Genomic DNA, 23,426 nt, shown 5'->3' with positions numbered 1-23,426 from the left:
GTCAGTTTTACATGTTGTAAATCATACAAATTGGTTGTGATTAAAAAAAATAAATAAATAATTGTCATAAATAAAAATTTGAAAACCCATACTTTGGAGACTATATTTGATTTTCAGTTTTAGATGTCAAGGTTAATTTGTTTTAATAAAAAAAAACAACTAAATGCCATATAAAAATGTACAAACACATACTTTGAAGACCATAATTAAGGTAATTAAGAAACAAAAATACGTAATATGAAAAATTGTTGTTTATTACACATCTGCAGATAGAGACAGACTGATCATTCACTGTAGCTGCTACAGCATTTGCGGCAGATCAGAAACGACCACAGCGGCGTATTTGTAATGACTAGACACAGCTTCGACCATTGACTGAATAATCACCGTCCTTCATGTCAAATATACATTTCGAATTAATAATTGTTCCTAGATTAACAAAACCTGCAGCTCTCGTTGACTGAAATCCTATTGTAAATTTAATCCTCTGATCATTCGGAGTTCGGACTTGTTTCTTTTACTGTCTATGGTTGTTTCGGCGCATGACATACGTCACTCACGACCACACATTAGCGATTGGCTATGGCAGATCGTGAGTGACTCTGGGCAGATCCAATAGATTTGAACTTTAATAGTGAACCCGCCTACAAGGAAGGAAACGTTTCTCAATTGAGGGAGGCCAGACTCTCTGTACAAATGAAATGTATGTACGAGAGTCTGGTAAAACCAGGCTAGCTAATTCCAGCCGCTAATAACGAAGAAAAAGAAAAAGAGAAGAAGAAGAGTCTTCTGAGGTGAGGAGAGCAGTTCGCGGTATTTCTCATCTTTACACACCCATCACACACACTTTATACAGTTTGATTAGGCGACAGACTCATTTCTGTATTGTTTTCATCGATCACAGCGATACTTGTGCGTCTTTTTTGGCGTCTTTCTCCTGAAATAAACATTTAGTGCAGCAGCAGCGAGCCTGAGGAGAATATGTGGAGTTCATTCAGCCCTGAGCGAGTGTGTGTTCGTTTGTGTGATTGTCTCGATGTTTGGAGTGAGAACTGTTACTGATTGTCAAGAGTTAAAGTTTGAGATCTGAGGGGAATCAATAATACTGCTGCAGTTATATTTTATCTTTAATAAATCAAATGTGTTACTCCACATTCATTGTTAAAATATACTGAAACGATCATTGTCAGTTTTGAACGAATTAGTGCAATAAATGTAGTACAAAATCAAAATATATTTTAGATATTGGCATTATGCTGCTGTAGTTATTTAGGTGATTAGGTTAATGAAGATGAATGCTATTGGAGTTAGTTTTTATGTTTTTCTTATGTTTTATCTATGTCATGTTGTGATTAGGAACACTATTTTCTTTCACTAGAGCAGTTTTACAGACTTTTATATTGACTCAAATAATGTGTTTCTAACAGCAAACACTCAGAATAAAGTGAGACGATCTGCTGATGATCCTGAATGTCTTGTTGAATGAGTGTTGATAGTCTGAGGATCATCAATATTAACAGATCTGCTGAAAACAACACAATAGTTCCCGTTTTCACCTCAATTCTCCAATAAATTATGTAAATTCCCATCAGCTGCAAGTGAAGACGAGCATCAGGAAGAGCTGAAATCTGCAAAGACTGAGTTTATTAAAGAGGACAATGAGAACATAAGAGATCCAGAACCCTGCAGAATGAAACACACTGAAGATCCTGAAGAACAAAGAGGTTGGTGTTTATTCTTCATTCATTCATGATGCTGGACAAAATTCATGTTAGAAACATTCAAGCACTTCATCACTTTTAGATAATCAGTTACACTATGAAATGGGTATAAATGCTGAGTAAAAGGAGGTTTGAGAAACTCAAGCAAAACCAGATTTGTAGTTACTTACAAGTCACGTTGTATTTGTCATAAATAACAGAAGTACTCTTTCGAATGGAAAAAAAATTGTACTACATCCTTTTTTTTGGCTCGAGTTTATCACTAATTGAGGAACTACATCTACAATCTGGAACTGGTACACATATATAGGCTATTTTAAGTATTTTAGTTAATCCCAATGAATTCACAGTGTATGCGACGCATACGTAAACAGTGACGAGTGTGAGTCGAGCACCTGGCCGTCTCTTTGCTGAGAGCGCTATTGTTTCTCACACACTTACAGATAGAGCGAGAGTCTTATACCACGCAGAATTGACGTGCTACATGTAAACTATTTTCATTGTTGTATATTCACGTAAGAATAAGTTCATTTGGATCTAATCATCCTTTTTGAGCAAGCAGAAACTAATGCGCGAACGCAGACATGAACCCAGCAGGGGTCTATATTGTTATTAGTAGTAGTATTTTTATTTTTTTACATTTCAAACTTATTGATTTGATTTATTACTGTGTGTAATGATTATTGTGTGGTGTTTTTCAGCACAGTTGCACTATTTAAACATTATCTGCGCTTTACACCTGCATTTTTTTTTCCATTTCTGCAAGGGCTGAATATACATTTAAAGGGTTAATATTACATTAGATAATTGTGTCGTTATTCAAATAAATTTGTAGATCTCACTACTGAAACATGGGATTTGTGCCTATAATGTTCAATAACTGGAAGATTTACTGAAAATGACTTTTTTTTAAAAATGTATTTCAGACCTGATGGAAGAAAGTGAGGAGAGTGAAAAACTGAGCCAAGTGCCAGAAAAGCATCACGTCAAACCTGGAAAAAAACCTTTGAGTCGCTCAAAGACTAAAAAGACATTTTTAAAGAAAAAAGACAAGAAATCTACAACCTGCACTCGGTGTGAAAAGAGATGTGTATGTAAACAAAGTCTTGCGGTTCACATGAGGTTCCACATCGGAGAGAAGCCGTACACATGTGATCAGTGTGAGAAGAGATTATCCAGCAAACAACAGCTAAATAATCACATGAGAGTTCATACTGGAGAGAAACCATTCACATGTACTCAGTGTGGGAAGAATTTTTCATACAAAGAAAGTCTTAATGTTCACATGAGGATCCACACTGGAGAAAAACCGTTCACATGTGATCACTGTGGGAAGAGTTTCACAAACCTCGCACAACTTAAAGGGCACTCGAATATCCACACCGAAGAGAAGCTGTACACATGTGATCAGTGTGGGAAAACGTTTCTTTGGGCATTAGCCTTGAAGAAACACCTGACGGTTCATACAACGGAGAAACCACATTCATGTTCTGTGTGTGGGAAGAGTTTTTCATGGCTGCTAAGTTTACGTAGACATGAGAAAATTCACACTGGTGTGAAAGATCATGTGTGCTTTGAGTGTGGGAAGTCTTTTATTTCAGTGAACGTTTTAAAGCTGCACCAGAGAATTCACACTGGAGAGAAACCTTACAAGTGTTCACACTGCGACAAGAGATTCAATCACTCATCACATATGAAAACACATGAGAGGATCCACAGCAGAGAGAAACCACACACGTGTGATCAGTGCGGGACGAATTTCTCTTTTAAAACTCACCTAAAGCGACACATGAGGATCCATGCAGTGGAGAAACCACATCACATCAGTCTGAGATCACGGTAAATAGTTAATGTGTCTTCCATAAACTTTATTTATTTAGAAAACAATCGTACATTTGGAAAACGAGTAAAGAAAATCCGAGACGGTCTCAAAACTGTCCCTTTCTCCAAGTGGCAGCATCCTAATAATCATGCTAATGTTAATCACTCAATGCTCTTAAACTTTAAAAAGGATATGAAGAGTTCAGATGCAAAAGCCTCTAAGTGCCATTTGAAATTTTCTTCTAGAATGATGATTTTTATCAAGCTTGTGTATTTAAGTTCAGTGATTTTACTTAAATGGCAACGATAATTACCTATTAATTGTTATTTAAGTGAAATTACTGAACTTAAATATACAAGTTTGATAAAAAATCATCATTAACGAAGAAAATTTCAAATGGCATTTAGAGGCTTTTGCATCTGAACTCTTCATATGAAGATTATGCTGTGTTTATGCAGATTAGCATGTTTTAATTACATTTCAGTACCTAAAAACTATCATTGTTTTGTTGCATTTATTGGTGCTTTTGCTTGTAATTTATTACTGACTGTTTACTCGTCTTTTAAAATGTTGGCTGCAACATTACGATAGTGTAGATTAGTGTACAATGTTTTATAACAATAATTTATTCTATAGTGTCCATTTCATTAATTTATCATATTTAATATTGGGTGCATCCAAGTTATTTGACACAGGTCTATTTTAACTTTTTTTTTTAAAGTAATTTGTATCATATAACGCAATAGTTACTTTCCCTAGTTTTCACTTACTTTTTTAAATCAGTTACTAACTCAGTTACTATTTGTGAAAAGTAACTAGTTACTATAACTAATTACTTTTTATTTAGTAACATGCCCAACACTGGTCATTATTGCGTGTTATTTCTGTTAGTAACTCTGGGTTATGAAGTTTTGGCGTTATACATAATAAAGATAATGTTTTACATTTAAAGGTGCCATATGTAATAATTGAGGTAAAAATATCCAAAAAATGAGCTACACGCATCAAAAGAATGAGAAGAAATAAGTGCAATGATGTCATTAAAAAAACGACAAGTTATAGTGCTGCCGAGATATTAACCTAAATTAGCATGCTAAATTACTAGCCCCGGCCCGGCAGGTTGTCGTAATACCAGTTTCGGCCATGGGAGGCGGTATGCGGGCGGGCAACGTTACCACCAGCCAAACTGCAGTAACACGAGTAAGTCGCGCCGGCTTGAGTGTACTTGAACCTGATGTCAGTCGTGTGGAAATACAGCCCACTACTACATTTCAGTTCAGGGAAGAGTTCAAAAAATGATTGGTCGACATTATGCATGAGGAATACATTTTGGTAAGTTGTAGCATACCGTATCTTTCAACAGTGTTCGTGTTCTTTTACCATTAGCTAGTAGAGATGATCGGTTCACGTGCGCTAGAGATCTGTGGTGTAACATGTACAAGCGCCAAAATGGTATTTATTGTTTGAATTGCGAAATAAAATTGACAGAATCTGAATCCTGCTTGCTAAGTGTCAATTGCGTGTAAATTCGTTAGAGTTGGCAGCTCTGAATGGCGCTAGCTTGATCAACTACACTTGATCAAAGTGTAATATAAACAAAACGAATACCGTCTGATGCTTTTATCCAAAGTGACTTACACTCTTAGAAAAAAGGGTCAACTGCAACAGACCTTTTATGCAAAAAAATGATGATAATGACAAGAAAGAACCCTTTTGGCACAAAGGCTCTTATTCATTCATATATTACATTATTCTGCAACATTTTGTAGTTGTAATTAAATTATTGTTTACTTATTAATATCACATTTTAATCATGCTGATTTTTGGAGGATTAAAACTGAAATGGCTCTCTTCGTGTTTTTAACCCCATATCTTGAATTTTGTAATAATTCACACGCATTGCATTTAGGGGTTCCAAATACGTAGCGCTTTAGAACCCTTTAAGGTTCTATATAGAACCTTTTCTTCTAAGAGTGTACAATTGCTATACATGTCAGAGGTCGCACGCCTCGCATGCAGGGATTTGTGTCTATAATGTTTAAAAAAATACGATTAGAAGATCAATGTAGGCGACCTCATTCATGGAAAGAACATTTTGCTATTACATCAGAGCTCTTTCATATGTCCTTTCACTTCATGTTCCTGTCTTTGAATTATTTTTGATCTTCTGAACATGTAATTACACCTTTTTTCTTTCACTTCAGGCCTAATGGAAAAGAGCAGGAGAGAGAAGAACTGATGAAAGTGGAGGAGAGTGAAGAACTGAGTGAAGTGAAGGAGGAGAGAGAAGAACTGAGTGAAGTGAAGGAGGAGAGAGAAGAACTGATGGAAGTGAAGGAGGAGAGAGAAGAACTGAGTGAAGTGAAGGAGGAACATCGTGTCCAACCTGGAGAAAAACCCTCAAAGACTAAACAGACATTTTTAAAGAAAAGAAGAGCCAAGAAATCTTTCACCTGCACTCAGTGTGGAAAGAGTTTCACAAATAAACAAAATCTTGAGCGTCACATGAGAGTTCATACTTGAAGAGAAGCCGTTCACATGTGATCAGTGCAGGAAGAGCTTCACACAAAAAATACACCTTAAGGGACACATGAAGAGCCACACTGGTGAAAAGCCGTATGCATATGATCAGTGCGGCAAAACTTTTATTTTGGGATCAGCACTGAAGACACAGATGACAATTCATTCAAGGGAGCAATGAAAAACTCTTTTCACAGACAGGAAATTAATATGTCAATTTCAAATCATTTTATTGGTAAAAAATCACAATATTGAAATATGATTTAAAATAATAAAACGGATGAGATGAGATGCACTGTAAGAAAAAAAAAAATCCCGTAAAAAAAAACGTTATCATTTTCCTAGTTGCATTAAAGGGATTGTTCACCCAAAAATGAAAATTAAGTCATTAATTACTCACCCCCATGCTGTACCAACCCCGTAAGACCTTCGTTCGTCTTCGGAACACAAATGAAGATATTTTTTATTAAATGTGAGAAGTGGATCACTGCTACATAGGCTGCCTAAGGGATCGAAACTTGACGGCCCAGAAAGTCATTGAAGAAAATGTTTAAATATTCCATGTGACTATATCAAGCGACAAGAATACTTTTTGTGCGAAAAAACTAACAAAAATAACGACTTTATTCGAATATTCCTTTTCTTCCTTGTAGGCCTGAGACGAGAGTTCAAGAGATTTCCACGACGCATTCGTGAGAACTGTGATCTTTTTCTACTACTTCAGTTCAGTTCTCACGCATGCGTCATAGAAATTCATTCTCTTACAGGCCAAAGCTCTCCGGCTGTGTAGTGGAGCCTTCCAAACATCACCTATCCCTGCGCTGCAGGTGGAAGTAGGGGAGATGCCTTTAGTCCTTAGGAGGTTACAGCTCTCTCTAGCATTTTGGGTAAACTTACAAGGGCATGAGAATAGCTATACATCCTACAAAACTGGTGTTAGAGGAATGCTGGGAATATGGTCACATTGTGGAAAATAGTTTTGGATGGAGTAGTAAAAAAGAGGCAGATGAAATGGGAGTCAGTATTATACCCTGCAGCAAAACTGTTAACTTGAGTATAACTCCACCTTGGTTTTTCTGTTGTCCTGTAGTTAATATAGAAACTAAAAACATAGTTAAGACGGGATTGTATAAAAGTGTACCACAATATGTAGAAGCAAGATATAATGATACAGTACAAATATTTGCAGATGCATCCAAAAGATCTAACTGGTAAAACACATTACAATACAAAAAATAACCTCAAACCACCTCTCAATTTTCTCTGCAGAAATGACAGCCATCATAATGGCATTACAGTGGGTAGAGGAACCTTAACTAGTATCCAGACTGGGAAATCTGAATGCAGGCAGGATCTGTTTGACAAAGTTCAACAGAGGCTAATAATACAGTTCACTTGGGTTCCAGCGCACACAGGTATTGAGGGTAATGAGAAGGTAGACAAGTTGGCAAAAGAAGCACTGAAAGCAGAACAAGTAAAACGTCTTAGGTTACGACTGTAACCTATGTTCCCTGAGAATAGGGAATGAGACAATACGTTATTGATGCTTTGGGGAAACGCCTCAGGCGTGACAGGTGTCTGAAATCACTATTAAATCACCTCAATCACATTGACCGGCGACAGCCCGTGAATCATTAACGTGAATGATTTACGTGCGACCAGGAAGTATATAAGGGCGCCTTACAAACATGACAAATCACCTTATTGTCTGAAGGAACTGTACGGCAGGCAAGGCATGGCAGGGAGACGTATTGTCTCGTTCCCTATTCTCAGGGAACATAGGTTACAGTCGTAACCTGAGACGTTCCCTTTCGAAGGGAACTCAACAATACGTCATTGACGCTTTGGGGAACGATATACCCACGCCGCCAAGCTAAGGGGAGTGCATGCCCTCAGGCAGTGACAACTGTCCGAATCAGCAAATTCAAACCAGCAAATTCACACTGGGCTGTCAGTGACATCACTCCCTACGGTCATAGCCTAAGCTATAAGCCTCAAAGGAAACCTCCAACACAGTTAAATGAAAGGCCTACCTGGGCCTGCTCAAAGGCCTAGGACCACAACTTCAATTAGAAGGGGTCCTTTCAAGGGAATGTGGCTATGGAATCCAAAGGAACCCAGTCAATCACTATTCAGGGGAACGTACTCACCCTGAAATGCCACCAGGATGGCTTGACCTGGCGTCAGATACATAGACACTTAGTCTGGCCACTTCCTGTCTGTCCGAGACAGAGCCTCTGGAATATGCCTTAGGGTAAGGCATCCAAACCGAGGGACTGCGAAGCTGGCAGTGAACCACTCGGCCAGGATCTCAGAGACGGGATATCCTGGAGAGTATGACTCTGCATAGTGCTTTACAACCCTTGCTAGCAAGGGGAGTTTCTTACTCGATCCACGGATCAACAGTGTATGTGTTTCAAAACACTGAGGAGGCCTGTGAGGGCCTAGGAATGAAATGCCACCAGGCAAGCCTAACCTGGTGTCACCACAGAAGACACTACAGTCTGGCCACTTCCCGTCTGTCCGAAGACAGAGCCTCTGGACAGTTGCCTCAAGAAAGGGAGGCATCCAACCCGAAGGACTGCGAAGCAGGCAGTGAACCACTCGGCCCGGATCTCAGAGACGGGATATCCTGGAGAGTATGACTCAGCATAGTGCTTTACAACCCTTGCTAGCAAGGGGAGTTTCTCTACTCGATCCACGGATCTACCCAGTGTTTGTGTTTAAAAACACTGAGGAGGCCTGTGAGGGCCTAGGAATGAAATGCCACCAGGCAAGCTTAACCTGGTGTCACCACAGAAGACACTACAGTCTGGCCACTTCCCGTCTGTCCGAAGACAGAGCCTCTGGAATATGCCTTTAGGTAAAGCATCCAAACTGAGGGACTGTGAAGCTGGCAGTGAACCGCTCGGCCTGGATTTCAGAGACGGGATATCCCGGAGAGTATGACTCAGCGTAGTGTTTTACAAGCTCTTCTCTCGAGAAGAGGGACAGGCGAGAGCGAAGACATTTGTACAGGCAGTTCCCTCGAGAACTACCTGTGAGCATCTTTTCTCCCAGACAGAAAAATGCACATAACATGTGTGTCACCCGGCTTCAGATATCTTGAGATATCAGATATCTTCAGATATCTTAATCATTCACGTTAATGATTCACGGGCTGTCGCCGGTCAATGCGATTGACGTGATTTGATAGTGATTTCAGACACCTGTCACGCCTTAGGCGTTTCCCCAAAACGTCATTTAACGTATTGTTGAGTTCCCTTCGATAGGGAAATACAGGTTCCACTTAGCAAATCAGAAATTAAAACAATAATTAAAGATGGTATTCATAAACTCTGGCAAGATAAACGGGATAAGGGGGGCAAATGTAGGCATTTACAGGGGTTGGACAAAAAAACTGAAACACCTGGTTGTACTACACAATAATTTGTTAGAATGGTGAGGGCCTCATTTTGCATCCAAATACAGCACCAATTGACAGATAGAAGTCCTTCACAGTGACCAGAGGGATTATGAGCCGTTCCTCTTCCAGAACAGTGTCCAGGTCACTATATGATGCTGGTGGACTCGCTCCTCCAAAAGACCTCAATAATATTCAGATCTGGTGACTGTCAGACCATGGGAGATGTTCAACGTCACTTTCATCTTCATCAAACCCTTCTGTCACAAGTCTTGCTGTGTGTGTTGGTGCATGATCATGCTGATACACGGTTTGAGCATCAGGTGCTCATGATCCTCCAGAAGGGTTTGGTAGTCCTCGGCAGTGTCGTGTCCATCAAATACAATCAGGATTGTCATGATATTGGAGCTCAAACCATCACTGATCCACCCGTGCTTCAATCTGAAGATTGGCCGCCAGGCATATAGATGTGAAACCTCCAACATTGGCCAGTGTTTCAGTTTCATTGTCCAACCCCTGTATATAGTATACAGCCAAATATAACAGTTATAAAAATGAGTTCATTATCACGGCAGGAGGAAACATCGTTCACTAGGCTGAGGCTAGGACATACAGGACTGAACAGCAACCTACACATAATAGGGAAGCGAATGTGCCCATATGTGAGGAGGAAACAGAAACCGTGAAGCATGTACTTTTGACATGTAGGCAGTACCATGAAGAGAGAAAAGATTAAAAGGTTAACAAAGTCTGTTAATTTAAGCAACCTGTTGAAACTACCAGGAACACATTCTACAATAAAAGCAGTGATTTCTTAAAAAAACACAGCAAGAAGAATTTAGTCTTATTGTTTATTTATTTTAGTTGTATTTTATTTTATATGGAGGTTGAGTTGAGGTTGAAGCTGGAGGAGCTAAACACATAGCGCCAGCTGAAGCTTGGGCTCTAACTCTTTTTTTTTTCTCCCAATGTGATCACACCTATTCCAGTAGATGGCGGTAATGCACATAGCTTGTAAACTGCCAATAAAAAGTACAGAAGAAGAAGAAGAAGCTGCTTGTGAAGACGAGCATCAGGAAGTGCTGAAATCTGCAGTTTATTAAAGAGGACAGTGAGAACATGAGTGATCCAGAACCCTGCAGAATGAAACACACTGAAGATCCTGAAGAACAAAGAGGTTGGTGTTTATTCTGCATTCATTCATGATGTTGCAGAACATTCATGTTAGAAACATTCAAGCCCTTCATTTTATTTTGATAAAGAGTTAAACTATGAAATGGGTACAAAAGTTTTGGTTTTCAAAATGGTCAGTAAAGCAAGGTTTGAAAAATGCCCACATTGATTGCCAACGTCAAGTCAAACTTTTTTTTAAGTATCAGTTCAGGCACTGGTACCATTCAAAAGTTTCGATTTGGCACTGATATCATAAAAACCCAAACAATACCCAACCCAAGATTATTCTTCTTACAGTAACTTTGATTACTGTTTATTATAACCGATACCTAGGGATGCACTTATATAATTGTGTCAGATAAAGATAACTGATCATTCTTTCTGTGGTTTATTTAACTTTATTTAATTCATAATTAAATTCAATATCAATTAAAAAACGGTAAAATGGTAATATTTAATAGCAGTTGTCCATTTTTATGTCATTTCACTTAAATTTTTTCTCTTTGTATTATTTTGATATTTTTTTCCCCCTTCAGACCTGATGGAAGAGAACGAGGAGAGTGAAGAACACTTGCGTCGCTCAAAGAATAAACAGACAATTTTAAATAAAAGAAGAGACAAGAAATCTACAACCTGCACTGAGTGTGGAAACAGTTTCACAAGCAAAGACCATCTTGAGCTTCACATGAGGACCCACACTGGAGAGAAACCGTTCTCATGCGATCTATGTGGGAAGAGTTTCACAAAATCAGCAAACCTTAAGAGTCACATGATGATCCACACTGGAGAGAAACCGTACGCATGCGATCAGTGTCAAAAGAGATTCTCACACAAAAAAACTCTTAAGCTTCACATGAGGACCCACACTGGAGAGAAGCCGTATGCATGTGATCAGTGTGGGTCGAGCTTCACACAAAAACAAAGTCTTAATGTTCACATGATGATCCACACTGGAGAAAAGCCATTCACATGTGATCAGTGTGAAAAGAGATTCCCACACAAACAAACTCTTAAGCTTCACATGAGGACCCACACCGGAGAGAAGCCATATGCATGTGATCAGTGTGGGTCGAGCTTCTCACATAAACAAAGTCTTAATGTTCACATGATGATCCACACTGGAGAAAAGCCACACGCATGCGATCGGTGTGGAAAGAGTTTCATACAATCATCACACCTCACTCGTCACATGATGATCCACACTGGAGAGAAGCCGTACGCATGTGATCAGTGCGACAAAACATTTCTTAGGGCATCATACCTGAAGACACACCTGACAGTTCATACGAAGGAGAAGCCGCATTCATGTTCTGTGTGTGGAAAGAGTTTTTCACAGCTGCAATATTTAAAAGTACATCAGAAAGTTCACACTGGTGTGAGAGAGTACATGTGCTTTGAGTGTGAGAAGACTTTTGCAACAGGGAAAGATTTAAAACGGCACCAGAGCACCAGATCATTTCTCATTATGAGATGTTAAGTCGTTATTATGAGAAAGCATCTTGTTATTTATATAGTGCTTTTAACAATATAGATCAAAATAAATTAAAGTAACAGATTGTTTTGGCTTAATGGTAGCTCTTACAATGGGGGTCGGCTCGAGACGTCACACACTCTAAATGTCTTCATTGTTCCCCTCTCTCTGAAGAAAAATGTGGCAAATTTCGAGACATTCACAACAGGTTTTATGCTGATTGGATTGCCCAGATGTTGATAGCTGTCCAAAGTCTCACAAGACTGCCCGTCATGATTGAAGTGGTGGGCAGAGCTGCCAGCACTCAGACTTTGTCTATGAACCAGAATATGGAAAACATCATGGAGAAGCTTACAGCTCAGAATAAAGTGAGATGATCTGCTGATGATCCTGAATGGCTTGTTGAATGAGTGTTGATAGTCTGAGGATCATCAATATTAACAGATCTGCTGAAAACACTCTTTATTTCATGACAATAGTTCCTGTTTTCCCCTCATTTATTATGCTGATGTCTTCACATCTCCTGTAAATTGACACTTAAAGCTCATTTCATTGGTGTCAGCAGACTGGGGATTTGGTGGCTACTGTACCTTTATTATGTCTTTATGTTCTCTTATAGACATATTGATATAAATGCTTACTGTAAATGTGTAAAATAGTATGGGTCAAAGACAGATATTGCTTAAAAAACTTTTCAGGCAAATTTAAATCTTTATACTTTCCTTCAAAACACTAGGTTTTACCAATTTGTCAGCAAGAAGTTGTTAATAATTTAAAATATAATACAATCAGGGTTGGGGAGTAACGGAATACATGTAACGGCGTTATGTAATCAGGATACAAAAATTCAGTAACTGTAATTCGTTACAGTTACATCAAAAACGCAGTAATCAGATTATAGTTACTTTTTGAAAAAGAGGGAGATACTTTCAGGATTACAATGGTGTCATTTAAAACTAAGTAAATCTGTCTTTGGCATAATAACACTATATTAATGACTCGCGACCTTACTGTCTATGCTCGCAACACGAGTCACGTGTGCCACCCGCTGGTGACTGCGTACAATAACAGCTCTCGACAACAATCTCCTCAGACACCGACTTAATCACTGCTGCTAGAAACGATGCTGCTCACAGGTAAAAATGCTTTCATTTCTTTGAAACTCCGCTGCTATTTTGTTTTTAAAGAGGAAAATTCCAACAACATGGTTTTACAGTGCAAACTGTGCCTTGTTGTTAGCTGATGTAGTGTTTATTACGGCTTTAAAATTCAGTGGTTTGTATGATCGCAGTTGAAAGTTTTCTAGCGATGCTGGAATCTGTAGAAATTAAGAGAGTATTTTTTTAGTACCTAATGTCCTTTCATAATCTCTTCGTTCTCAGTCTCACTTGAGATGTTCGCTGCTAACGTAAGGGAACTCCTACTGCCAACGGCCCAAGTTCAGTCAGGCAAATTAAGTAAGATCACGGCAAATTTCCTATTTTAAAATAAACTCACATGTAGATTGTGTAGAATTTTTAAATGTTGTGTTTTTATTATTTCCTTGTAGCCTACATAATACATAATAATCTGTAAAACCATACTGTAGCCACTAGATGTCTCTATAGCCCTTTAAATAAATATATTTAAGGGATGTGAAATTTTTAATGAGTAAAAGTTTTTATTTATTTATTTTTTTTTTTATAATATCTGTCCTTGAAGTAATCCAAAAGTAATCAGTTACATTACTTTCATATTCTGGTACTTGGATTACGTTACTGAATACTTTTTTAATGAAGTAATTTGTAACTGTATCGGAATACATTTTTAAAGTAACCCTCCCAAGCCTGAATACAATTTATTATGATCACTTATTCTATTATTACATATTACAAACATTACCGTTTTTCACAATTGCTGTGACAAAAGTATTTAGTGAGAATGTGTTTAGAGGTTTGCAAACAGTGACTAAGTAAGTTGTTCAAGGTTTTGCAGAAAGAGTGGTTTATTCAACAAACTGGTGTGACCAGGTTGAAATTACTTTTGCAGTTGAAATGTCACCAAATCCTGACGAACATTGTTTTTTATATCTTTAAGATGTGTTTTATTGCCAATATTCATGCCTGGATGTTGTATTCAGATCATGGTGCGAATACATGTACTGTCACTTTAAGAAGTCAGAGTCATGCAGACATGCACGCGCTTCTCTCAGTCTGCGCCAGGCTAGCTGAGAAGAGGTAATGTATTATTTTGCGCGTCAGTTTTAAACACATTTTTCGGGTTTTGGACGATGCAAACCTTGTTTTATGCATGTATAAATGCTAGTTTTGAGGTTGTGAACATGCAGTTCATGTGTCAATTGAATATAAACCTTGTAAACAGACTTTCTGCTAGCTTTGAATGTTTTTATGTGCTTATAGGATTTTTTTTATTGTTGATTTGTACAGACAAATCCGAACCCTGTTCCGCCTTCATCAAAAGAGCTACCAGCGGTTGTGGTTCGGGTCTTTTCTTCATTCAGCACAACTTAACATAAAACTGTTAAAGACAAGGCTCACTCCTATAAATGCTAAAATCAGCTACAAGTGAAGACGAGCATCAGAGCATCAGGAAGAGCTGAAATCTGCAAAGACTGAGTTTATTAAAGAGGACAGTGAGAACATGAGAGATCCAGAACCCTGCAGAATGAAACACACTGAAGATCCTGAAGAACAAAGAGGTTGGTGTTTATTCTTCATTCATTCATGATGCTGGAGAACATTCATGTTAGAAACATTCAAGCTCTTCATCACTTTTAGATAATCTCAGGAGCTGTGAGAGTTACCATTTCAAGAAATGGTCAGTAAAGTGAGGTTGGATAAATGTTCTTATTGATTGTCAACATCAGGTCAAACTGAATAATATTATAGCTGAGTCTTTTATTTTACATTTATATCACTATTTTCTGCAACCATGTTACTAAAATGTCCGAGATTTCTAAATATAGTTTATAACATTATATATATATATATATATATATATATATATATATATATATATATATATATGAAGAGTTCAGATGCAAAAGCCTCTAAGTGCCATTTGAAATTTTCTTCTAAAATGATCATTTTTATCAAGCTTGTATATTTAAGTTCAGTAATTTCACTTAAATGGCAATGAAGATTACCTATTAATTGTCATTTAAGTGAAATTACTGAACTTAAATATACAAGTTTGATAAAAATGATCATTTTAGAAGAAAATTTCAAATGGTATTTAGAGGCTTTTGCATCTGAACTCTTCATATATATATAAATATATATATATGTGTGTGTGTGTGTGTGTGTGTAATAAATTGTAAACGAAATATAAAATAATTGGAATTATCTGGAATAATGACTGACAGTGTTGCAAATGAAATATAAATTAAAGGGTAACTAAACCTTAAACCGACTTTTAGTTAATGATGTGTAAGACTGGGACTTGCGATTCTTTGATTCAAGTATTTTTTTATTTTATTTTTTTTACATTAGGGTATAAAGTGTTTTAGTTCTACAATATACGGCAACATGACATCATGACTTTTGCGTAAACATATCTCTATGCATTTTGAGCTATCCGCGTGTATATTTACTCCATTAATGTCCGAGTGATTCCGTGTGTCTGTACACGCCGTCAAATGTCCGAGCGAAACAAATGCCATTTACCCCAGTAACCAGACTGATCTCATGAAGTAGCGTGTGTATGAGACGCCAATTCGTATTTCCATTTTTGGCGTGCTATCAAGACCCATAATCGCCTTTCAGCGTGTTTATGAACGCTGTTGACTTAACGTTATATAAATATATGACTTACCTCAACCCCGTCCCTAAACTTAACCGTCACTGGGGTTAATGGCATTTATGACTGGAGATTTGACTGCGTGTACAGACACGCGGAATGACGCGGACGTTAATTGCGTAGACATATACGCATTCACGCGGATACACGCGGATAGCTCAAAATGCGTGGAGATAACACGCCACCTGACTCGAAAGTGGCGTATATGTTTACGCAAAAGTCATGATGTCATGTTGCAGTAATGGTTAAGTTTAGGGATGGGGTTGAGGTAAGTCATATATTTATATAACGTTAAGTCAACGGCGTTCATAAACACGCTGAAAAGCGATTATGCGTCTTGATAGCACGCCAAAAATGGAAATACGAATTGGCGTGTTATACACACGCTACGTCATGAGATCAGTCTGTATATGGTGTAAAAGCGAGTGCTGTGTGCTGCCCTCTTCAGGTTGAACCCCTACTCCTATATCAGAAAAAAATGGGTTGCAATCTGAAACATCACCGATAGAGGCCGCTAAAAAACATATAGCAGCTTTAATTTCACCAACATTATTCTTATTTGATGAAACAGAAAAATGTTATTCCGATGCATTGCATGATTGAAAGGAGAGAGCGCAAACATTTATATACGACATTATATGTGTAACATGTAGAAAATTGCACATTACACAGTCCTTAAGGACATGCCCCAATCTTAAGCCTTTTCATGTGCTTGTCCTTCGGAAAAGTAAATCGATCATTCACTTGTAAACAAGTAAAAGTCAGAGTCAAAAAAAAAAAAAATAAATAAATAAATTGCTTGCCCAGAAGTTTGTTGTGTGCGTTGTTTATATAATTTATTTTGAAGCAATATTCACATCAGTGTTCAGTCAGCTTGATATATTTAAATGGTCATATCTAGGATATTTAAAGGCATTTTCTCCTGCTTCATCTTTCATTTGATTTTTTTATTTATTTATTTGATCAAAATATTAAATTATAATAATAAGACATATAGGGCTGTTACCAATCAAAATAATTTACTCCGATAAATTACAACTGCATTTAACAATTTTATAAGATTGTTTAAAATATTTTTTTCAATACACAAATAAGAAATGTTGGAATGATATTTTTTAACACAAAACTAACATAAACTTAACAAACTGAAATCAGTGTCACATTTTCAATCGTGATCAACACTCTTGGTCGTGTGATGTTGCTGAACTGTATCATATGTTATAAATAACATGATTTTTTCATGGGGTGATAAAATGCCATTTTCACAAGATGACAGGCCAGTCATGCCGAAACATCATTGGATATTTCTTATAATTTACATTTACATTACATTAAAATACACAGTATAAAAAATGAATAAAACTAGATGGCGATTAATTTTGTGTTTGATGCTGGAGTGGGTGTGTAAGAGAGAGAGGCACGGGCGCGATCGAACCGTCTGTGTGTGTGTGTGAGAGAGAGAGACACGCGGGCACAATCGAACAGTGGAGACATAAAAACATTCTCCGTCATTTTGTTAATACAGGACATCAGTCAGTCTGTCTATAATAGGCCTATACTCGCAATAAAACACAACATTGTGCTTTTTTCACACTGTAAACTCATGTCAAACTGTAACCTACAACTGTCACACACAGTTTTAAAAGAAAAAAATATTAATCCAAGCCCTTTTTAAAAATCTTTTGGACATGCATCATATCGCATTGGTTTTCATTTCTTGTCCTCAAAACAGAGCACTAATCTGTTTATTTTTAAGTTACACATTGATTAAAAAAAGAAAATTAAATGTGTTGGTAGTATTATTTTATACGGAAATCAATTATTTATAATTCTGATGAGAATAAAGTTAGGGTTAATTCAAATGAAGGAAAACAAATGTAATAGCAAATTAATTTTAAATTCATTCTGGTACAATTACCAAACATATCTCATGGTCTTTTTTTTTAATCTTTTTATTAAATTAATTAATAAACTAATTATTTATAACTATTATCAGTGCACTATAAATAAACTGGTTATATGCCTTTATTAATACAACGTATTTAAAAAATACAAGGCTCAAGACATTTATAAAAATGCCTTTCTATATTTCCGTTTTGCTTTTCACTCCATTGTACCGAAATCGTACTGAACCGTGATGTATGAACCGTGACTTCTGTGTACACTGTAAAAAATAAACTGTAAATTTTACGGTAAAAAAACGGCAGCTGTGGTTGCCAGAAGTTTACCGTTAACGTTAATGATTTTACAGACTTAACTTAAAATTTACAGTAAGAAACCGTATTTTATTTTGTGATAAAATGTTGATTTACCAACTTATTGACGTATTGATATCTGTTTTAGCCCATTGTAATACACTGACAACCAACAATCATCACAGCAGTGATGAGTTACATGAGCAATCACAGCTCATCACAAGTGAATACTGATATAAAGCAATACTTACTTAAAGAAGCTGCACAATGTCATTCACACAAACATTAAGCACCATCATGGTCACACACATGAAATTAAAAAATGCAATAAACATTAATTTAACAACATTAAATGTAACATAAAACCCTAATGTACATAACTGATTAGAAAAAAAAAAACAATAAAACTATGAAGAACCATAGTTATTTCAACAAAAATACGTAAAATGTGAAGTGTCACACAGGGAATTGTGGGAATGTCAATTTACGGTTTTTCACTGTACAATGATTTGTTCTTTTTCACTTTCAAAAACTGTAAATTTAATGGTATTTTACTGTAAAATTATATCACAGTTATTTACCGTGTATAGTACGGAAACTTTCTGTTTACCAATTAACAGTTTTGCACTGTAGCATTTTTACAGTATTTTACCGTTAAAATCACGGTTATTTTTTACAGTGTACTGTTTCACCCCTAGTATTGTCGTCATACTATGAATGTGTATTTTTCTCTTCAAATTGTTTTGGTGTTCTAAAGTTATTATTTTTTTAAATGTATTTCAGACCTGATGGAAGAGCGCGAGGAGAGTGAAGAACTGAGTGAAGTGGAGGAGGAAGAACATGTCCAACCTGGAGGAAAACCCTTGAGTCGCTCAAAGACTAAACAGACATTTTTAAAGAAAAGAAGAGCCAAGAAATCTACAACCTGCACTCAATGTGGAAAGAGTTTCACATGCAAATATAGTCTTAAACGTCACATGAGAATCCATACCAGAAAGCTGTTCAAATGTGATCAGTGTGGAAACAGTTTCAAAACCAAAAAACATCTTCAGACTCACATGAGAACCCACACTGGAGAAAAGCCACATACTTGTGATCAGTGTGGAAACAGTTTTGCATCAAAACAAAATCTTAATACTCACATGAGAGTTCATACTGGTGAGAAGCCATTCACTTGTGATCAGTGTGAGAAGAGTTTCACACACAATGGAAATCTTAACGAACACAAGAGGATCCACACTGGAGAAAAACCACACACATGCGATCAGTGTGGGATGAATTTTAGGCAATCAGGATCCCTTAAGAGACACATGAGAATCCACACTGGAGAAAAGCCATATATGTGTGTTCAGTGTGGAAACAGCTTCCCATTAAAACAAAACCTTGATGTTCACATGAGAGTTCACACCGGAGAGAAGCCGTTCGCATGTGATCAGTGCAGCAAAACATTTGTTAGTGCATCAAACCTGAAGACACACCTGACGCTTCATAAGAAGGAGAAGCCGCATTCATGTTCTGTGTGTGGAAAGAGTTTTTCACTGCGACAATCTTTACATGCACATCAAAAAATTCATGTAAAAGCTCATATGTGCTTTGAGTGTGAGAAGACTTTTACTTCAGCAAACTGTTTAAAACGGCACCAGAGAATTCACACTGGAGAAAAACCTTACATGTGTTCACACTGTGACGAGAGATTCATTTATTCATCATCTCTGAATACACATGAGATGAACCACACTGGAGAAAAACCTTACAAGTGTTCACACTGTGACAAGAGATTCAATCGATCACAACATCTGAAAAGACATGAGAGGATCCACAGCAGAGAGAACCCGCACACGTGTGATTGAGCTAGTTTGTCTAATACGTATGGAATCTTGTTTCCGCCACTGAATAAAAATTAAAAAAAAAATAATTGTGACTTTTTATCTCACAATTCTGACTTTATATCTCGCAATTGTGACTTTATATCACGCAATTCTGACTTTTTATCTTACAATTCTGAGAAATAAAGTCCGATTGCGAGTTATAAAGTCAGAATTGCGTGATATAAAGTCAGAATTGTGTGATATAAAGTCCGATTGCGAGTTATAAAGTCAGAATTGCGTGATATAAAGTCAGAATTGTGAGATATAAAGTCAGAATTGCGTGATATAAAGTCAGAATTGCGAGATATAAAGTCAGAATTGTGAGATATAAAGTCAGAATTGCGAGATATAAAGTCAGAATTGCGAGATATAGTCAGAATTGCGAGATATAAAGTCAGAATTGCGAGATATAAAGTCAGATTTGCGTGATATAAAGTCAGAATTGTGTGATATAAAGTCCGATTGCGAGTTATAAAGTCAGAATTGCGTGATATAAAGTCAGAATTGTGAGATATAAAGTCAGAATTGCGTGATATAAAGTCAGAATTGCGAGATATAAAGTCAGAATTGTGAGATATAAAGTCAGAATTGCGAGATATAAAGTCAGAATTGCGAGATATAGTCAGAATTGCGAGATATAAAGTCAGAATTGTGAGATATAAAGTCAGAATTGTGAGATATAAAGTCAGAATTGCGTAATATAAATTCAGAATTGCGTGATATAAAGTCAGAATTGCGAGGTATAAAGTCAGAATTGTGAGATATAAAGTCAGAATTGCGTGATATAAAGTCCGATTGCGAGATATAAAGTCCGATTGCGAGATATAAAGTCAGAATTGCGAGATATAAAGTCAGAATTGCGAGATATAAAGTCAGAATTGCGTGATATAAAGTCTGAATTGCGAGATATAAAGTCCGGTTGCGAGTTATAAAGTCAGAATTGCGAGATATAAAGTCAGAATTGCGAGATATAAAGTCAGAATTGAGAGATATAAAGTCCGATTGCGAGTTATAAAGTCAGAATTGCGAGATATAAAGTCAGAATTGCGAGATATAAAGTCAGAATTGCGAGATATAAAGTCAGAATTGAGAGATGTAAAGTCCGATTGCGAGTTATAAAGTCAGAATTGTGAGATATAAAGTCAGAATTGTGAGATATAAAGTCAGAATTGCGAGATATAAAGTCAGAATTGTGAGATATAAAGTCAGAATTGCGAGATATAAAGTCAGAATTGCGTGATATAAAGTCAGAATTGAGAGATATAAAGTCAGAATTGCGAGATATAAAGTCAGAATTGCGAGATATAAAGTCAGAATTGAGAGATATAAAGTCCGATTGCGAGTTATAAAGTCAGAATTGTGAGATATAAAGTCAGAATTGCGAGATATAAAGTCGCAATTCTGAGAAAAAACATAATTGTGAGTTTATATGTCGAAATTCTGACATCTTTTCTCGGAATTGTGAGATATAAACTCGCAATTGCGAGTTATCAGGCCAATTCTAAGGGGGGGAAAAACTAACTTTTTTCCGCTAAGAATAGTTTAAATCTCACAATTTTGACTTTTTAATACGCACTTCTGACTTTTTAACACACAATTGCGACTTTATATCTCGCAATTCTGACTTTATATCTCGCAATTCTGACTTTATATCACGCAATTCTGACTTTATCTCATGCCATTCTGACTTTATAACACGCAATTCTGACTTTATATCACGCAATTTGACTTTATATCTCGCAATTCTGACTTTATATCTCACAATTCTGACTTTATATCTCACAATTCAGACTTTATATATCGCAATTCTGACTTTATATCTCGCAATTCTGACTTTATATCACGCAATTCTGACTTCATCACTCGCAATTCTGACTTTATATCTCGCAATTCTGACTTTATGTCACGCAATTCTGACTTTATCTCATGCCATTCTGACTTTATATCACGCAATTCTGACTTTATATCTCACAATTCTGACTTTATATCTCGCAATTCTGACTTTATATCTCACAATTCTGACTTTATATCTCACAATTCAGACTTTATATATCGCAATTCTGACTATATCTCGCAATTCTGACTTTATATCTCGCAATTCTGACTTTATATCTCGCAATTCAGACTTTATATCATGCAATTCTGACTTTATATATCGCAATTCTGACTATATCTCACAATTCTGACTTTATATCTCGCAATTGCGACTTTATATCTCACAATTCTGACTTTATAACTCGCAATTCTGACTTTATATCTCGCAATTCTGACTTTATATCTCGCAATTGCGACTTTATATCACACAATTCTGACTTTATATCACGCAATTCTGACTTTATATCTCGCAATTCTGACTTTATATCTCGCAATTCTGACTTTATATCTCGCAATTGCGACTTTATATCTCACAATTCTGACTTTATATCACGCAATTCTGACTTTATATCATGCAATTCTGACTTTATATCTCGCAATTCTGACTTTATATCTCGCAATTCTGACTTTATATCTCGCAATCCTGACTTTATATCTCGCAATTTTGACTTTATATCACACAATTCTGACTTTATCTCGCAATTCTGACTTTATAACACGCAATTCTGACTTCATATATCACAATTCTGAGAAATAAAGTCAGAATTGCGAGATGTAAACTTGCAATTGTGAGATAAAAAGTCGCAATTACCTTTTTTATTTTTCATTCTGTGGCGGAAACAAGCTTCCATAATTACGCTATTGTAAGTTTTCTTTATTTCTGTTAGGGCGGCCACCACCGTTACATGTTTCCTTTTTCAATTCTGCTTTTGTTTTTAATTTTTGATGCCAAGTTTTAAAATCACTGTTCTGGCTCCATACACATTTCTACTGCGAAGTCCTTTTCCCAGGCAGATTTAATTTTCTCCATCAAAGGACTAAGACGTCTTTACAAGAATACAATGTTTTTTGGGGACTTTACTGTCTTTGCAATCATGCTGTTTTTTTTTTTTTTTTTTTTTTTTTTTGTTGTTGTTTTTTTGGTGGAGTGGTTTTGATCAATAGTAAAAAGTAAAAAACTCCCATTGTTATAATGATTCACCCATTTTTTGAAGAGTTGAAGTTGTTATAAGTGTGATTTATTATACAGCGTGTTTCAACATGTGTAAGCCAAGTATTGTAGAGCAGTTCTGATGCTCCAATCATTGATATGTGAGGACATTTTCAGTAAGATCTTTTGTTTTGGCTTTTTATTTCAGACATACCACAGGTTTAATATTTTGTTTCGGATTATCTTGTGACTTCAGGTCAGAAATAATTTGACTTGCTTTGTTATAAATTTAATTCGTCTTCTCTGGAAAATGTAAGTTTACCTTTTTTTCTGTGTTTTTGAAAGAATTTAAAATACATCTTACTACAATTAGGCATCTCCAGTAAAAATGTAAGCAAGTTTTTTTAAGAATTTTAATATGAGTTTAATA

The 23,426-nt window shown here is 36.5% G+C and overlaps 3 protein-coding genes and 1 pseudogene across 4 annotated transcripts in view; all 4 read left to right on the top strand.

The window, feature by feature from the left end:
* Positions 1-406: 406 nt before the first annotated feature.
* On the top strand, positions 407-9,224 carry LOC120475481 (uncharacterized). Its single transcript, XM_089129156.1, has 4 exons — positions 407-794; positions 1,593-1,724; positions 2,648-3,560; positions 5,748-9,224. Exons 2-4 carry the CDS (start codon positions 1,691-1,693, stop codon positions 6,064-6,066), a joined length of 1,266 nt encoding a protein of 421 aa, XP_088985282.1. The 5' UTR covers positions 407-794; positions 1,593-1,690; the 3' UTR covers positions 6,067-9,224.
* Positions 9,225-9,341: 117 nt separating this feature from the next.
* Positions 9,342-12,105, top strand: LOC148981848 (uncharacterized; annotated as a pseudogene). Its single transcript, XR_016155294.1, has 2 exons — positions 9,342-10,643; positions 11,176-12,105. The product of XR_016155294.1 is annotated as an uncharacterized LOC148981848 (transcript).
* Positions 12,106-14,656: 2,551 nt separating this feature from the next.
* The window catches only part of LOC120475482 (uncharacterized), a 40,259-nt gene continuing 31,489 nt past the window's right edge, over positions 14,657-23,426 (top strand). Inside the window, exon 1 of the mRNA XM_089129137.1 lies at positions 14,657-14,808. Within this exon, the coding sequence (XP_088985263.1) occupies positions 14,751-14,808 (58 nt within the window). The 5' untranslated portion in view covers positions 14,657-14,750. The remainder of the gene's footprint in view (positions 14,809-23,426) is intronic.
* On the top strand, positions 17,275-19,953 carry LOC148981847 (uncharacterized). The gene is made up of 3 exons (XM_089129315.1): positions 17,275-17,308; positions 18,887-19,055; positions 19,137-19,953. The coding sequence occupies exons 1-3, from the start codon at positions 17,275-17,277 to the stop codon at positions 19,951-19,953; spliced, it is 1,020 nt and encodes a 339-aa protein (XP_088985441.1).

Source organism: Pimephales promelas, chromosome 3 (genome assembly GCF_988280905.1).
Source record: "Pimephales promelas chromosome 3, fPimPro1.hap1.1, whole genome shotgun sequence".
NCBI classification, from domain to species: domain Eukaryota; kingdom Metazoa; phylum Chordata; class Actinopteri; order Cypriniformes; family Leuciscidae; genus Pimephales; species Pimephales promelas.
The sequence above is the reverse complement of the archived record's forward strand: the minus strand, read 5'-3'. Positions and strand labels throughout refer to the sequence as shown.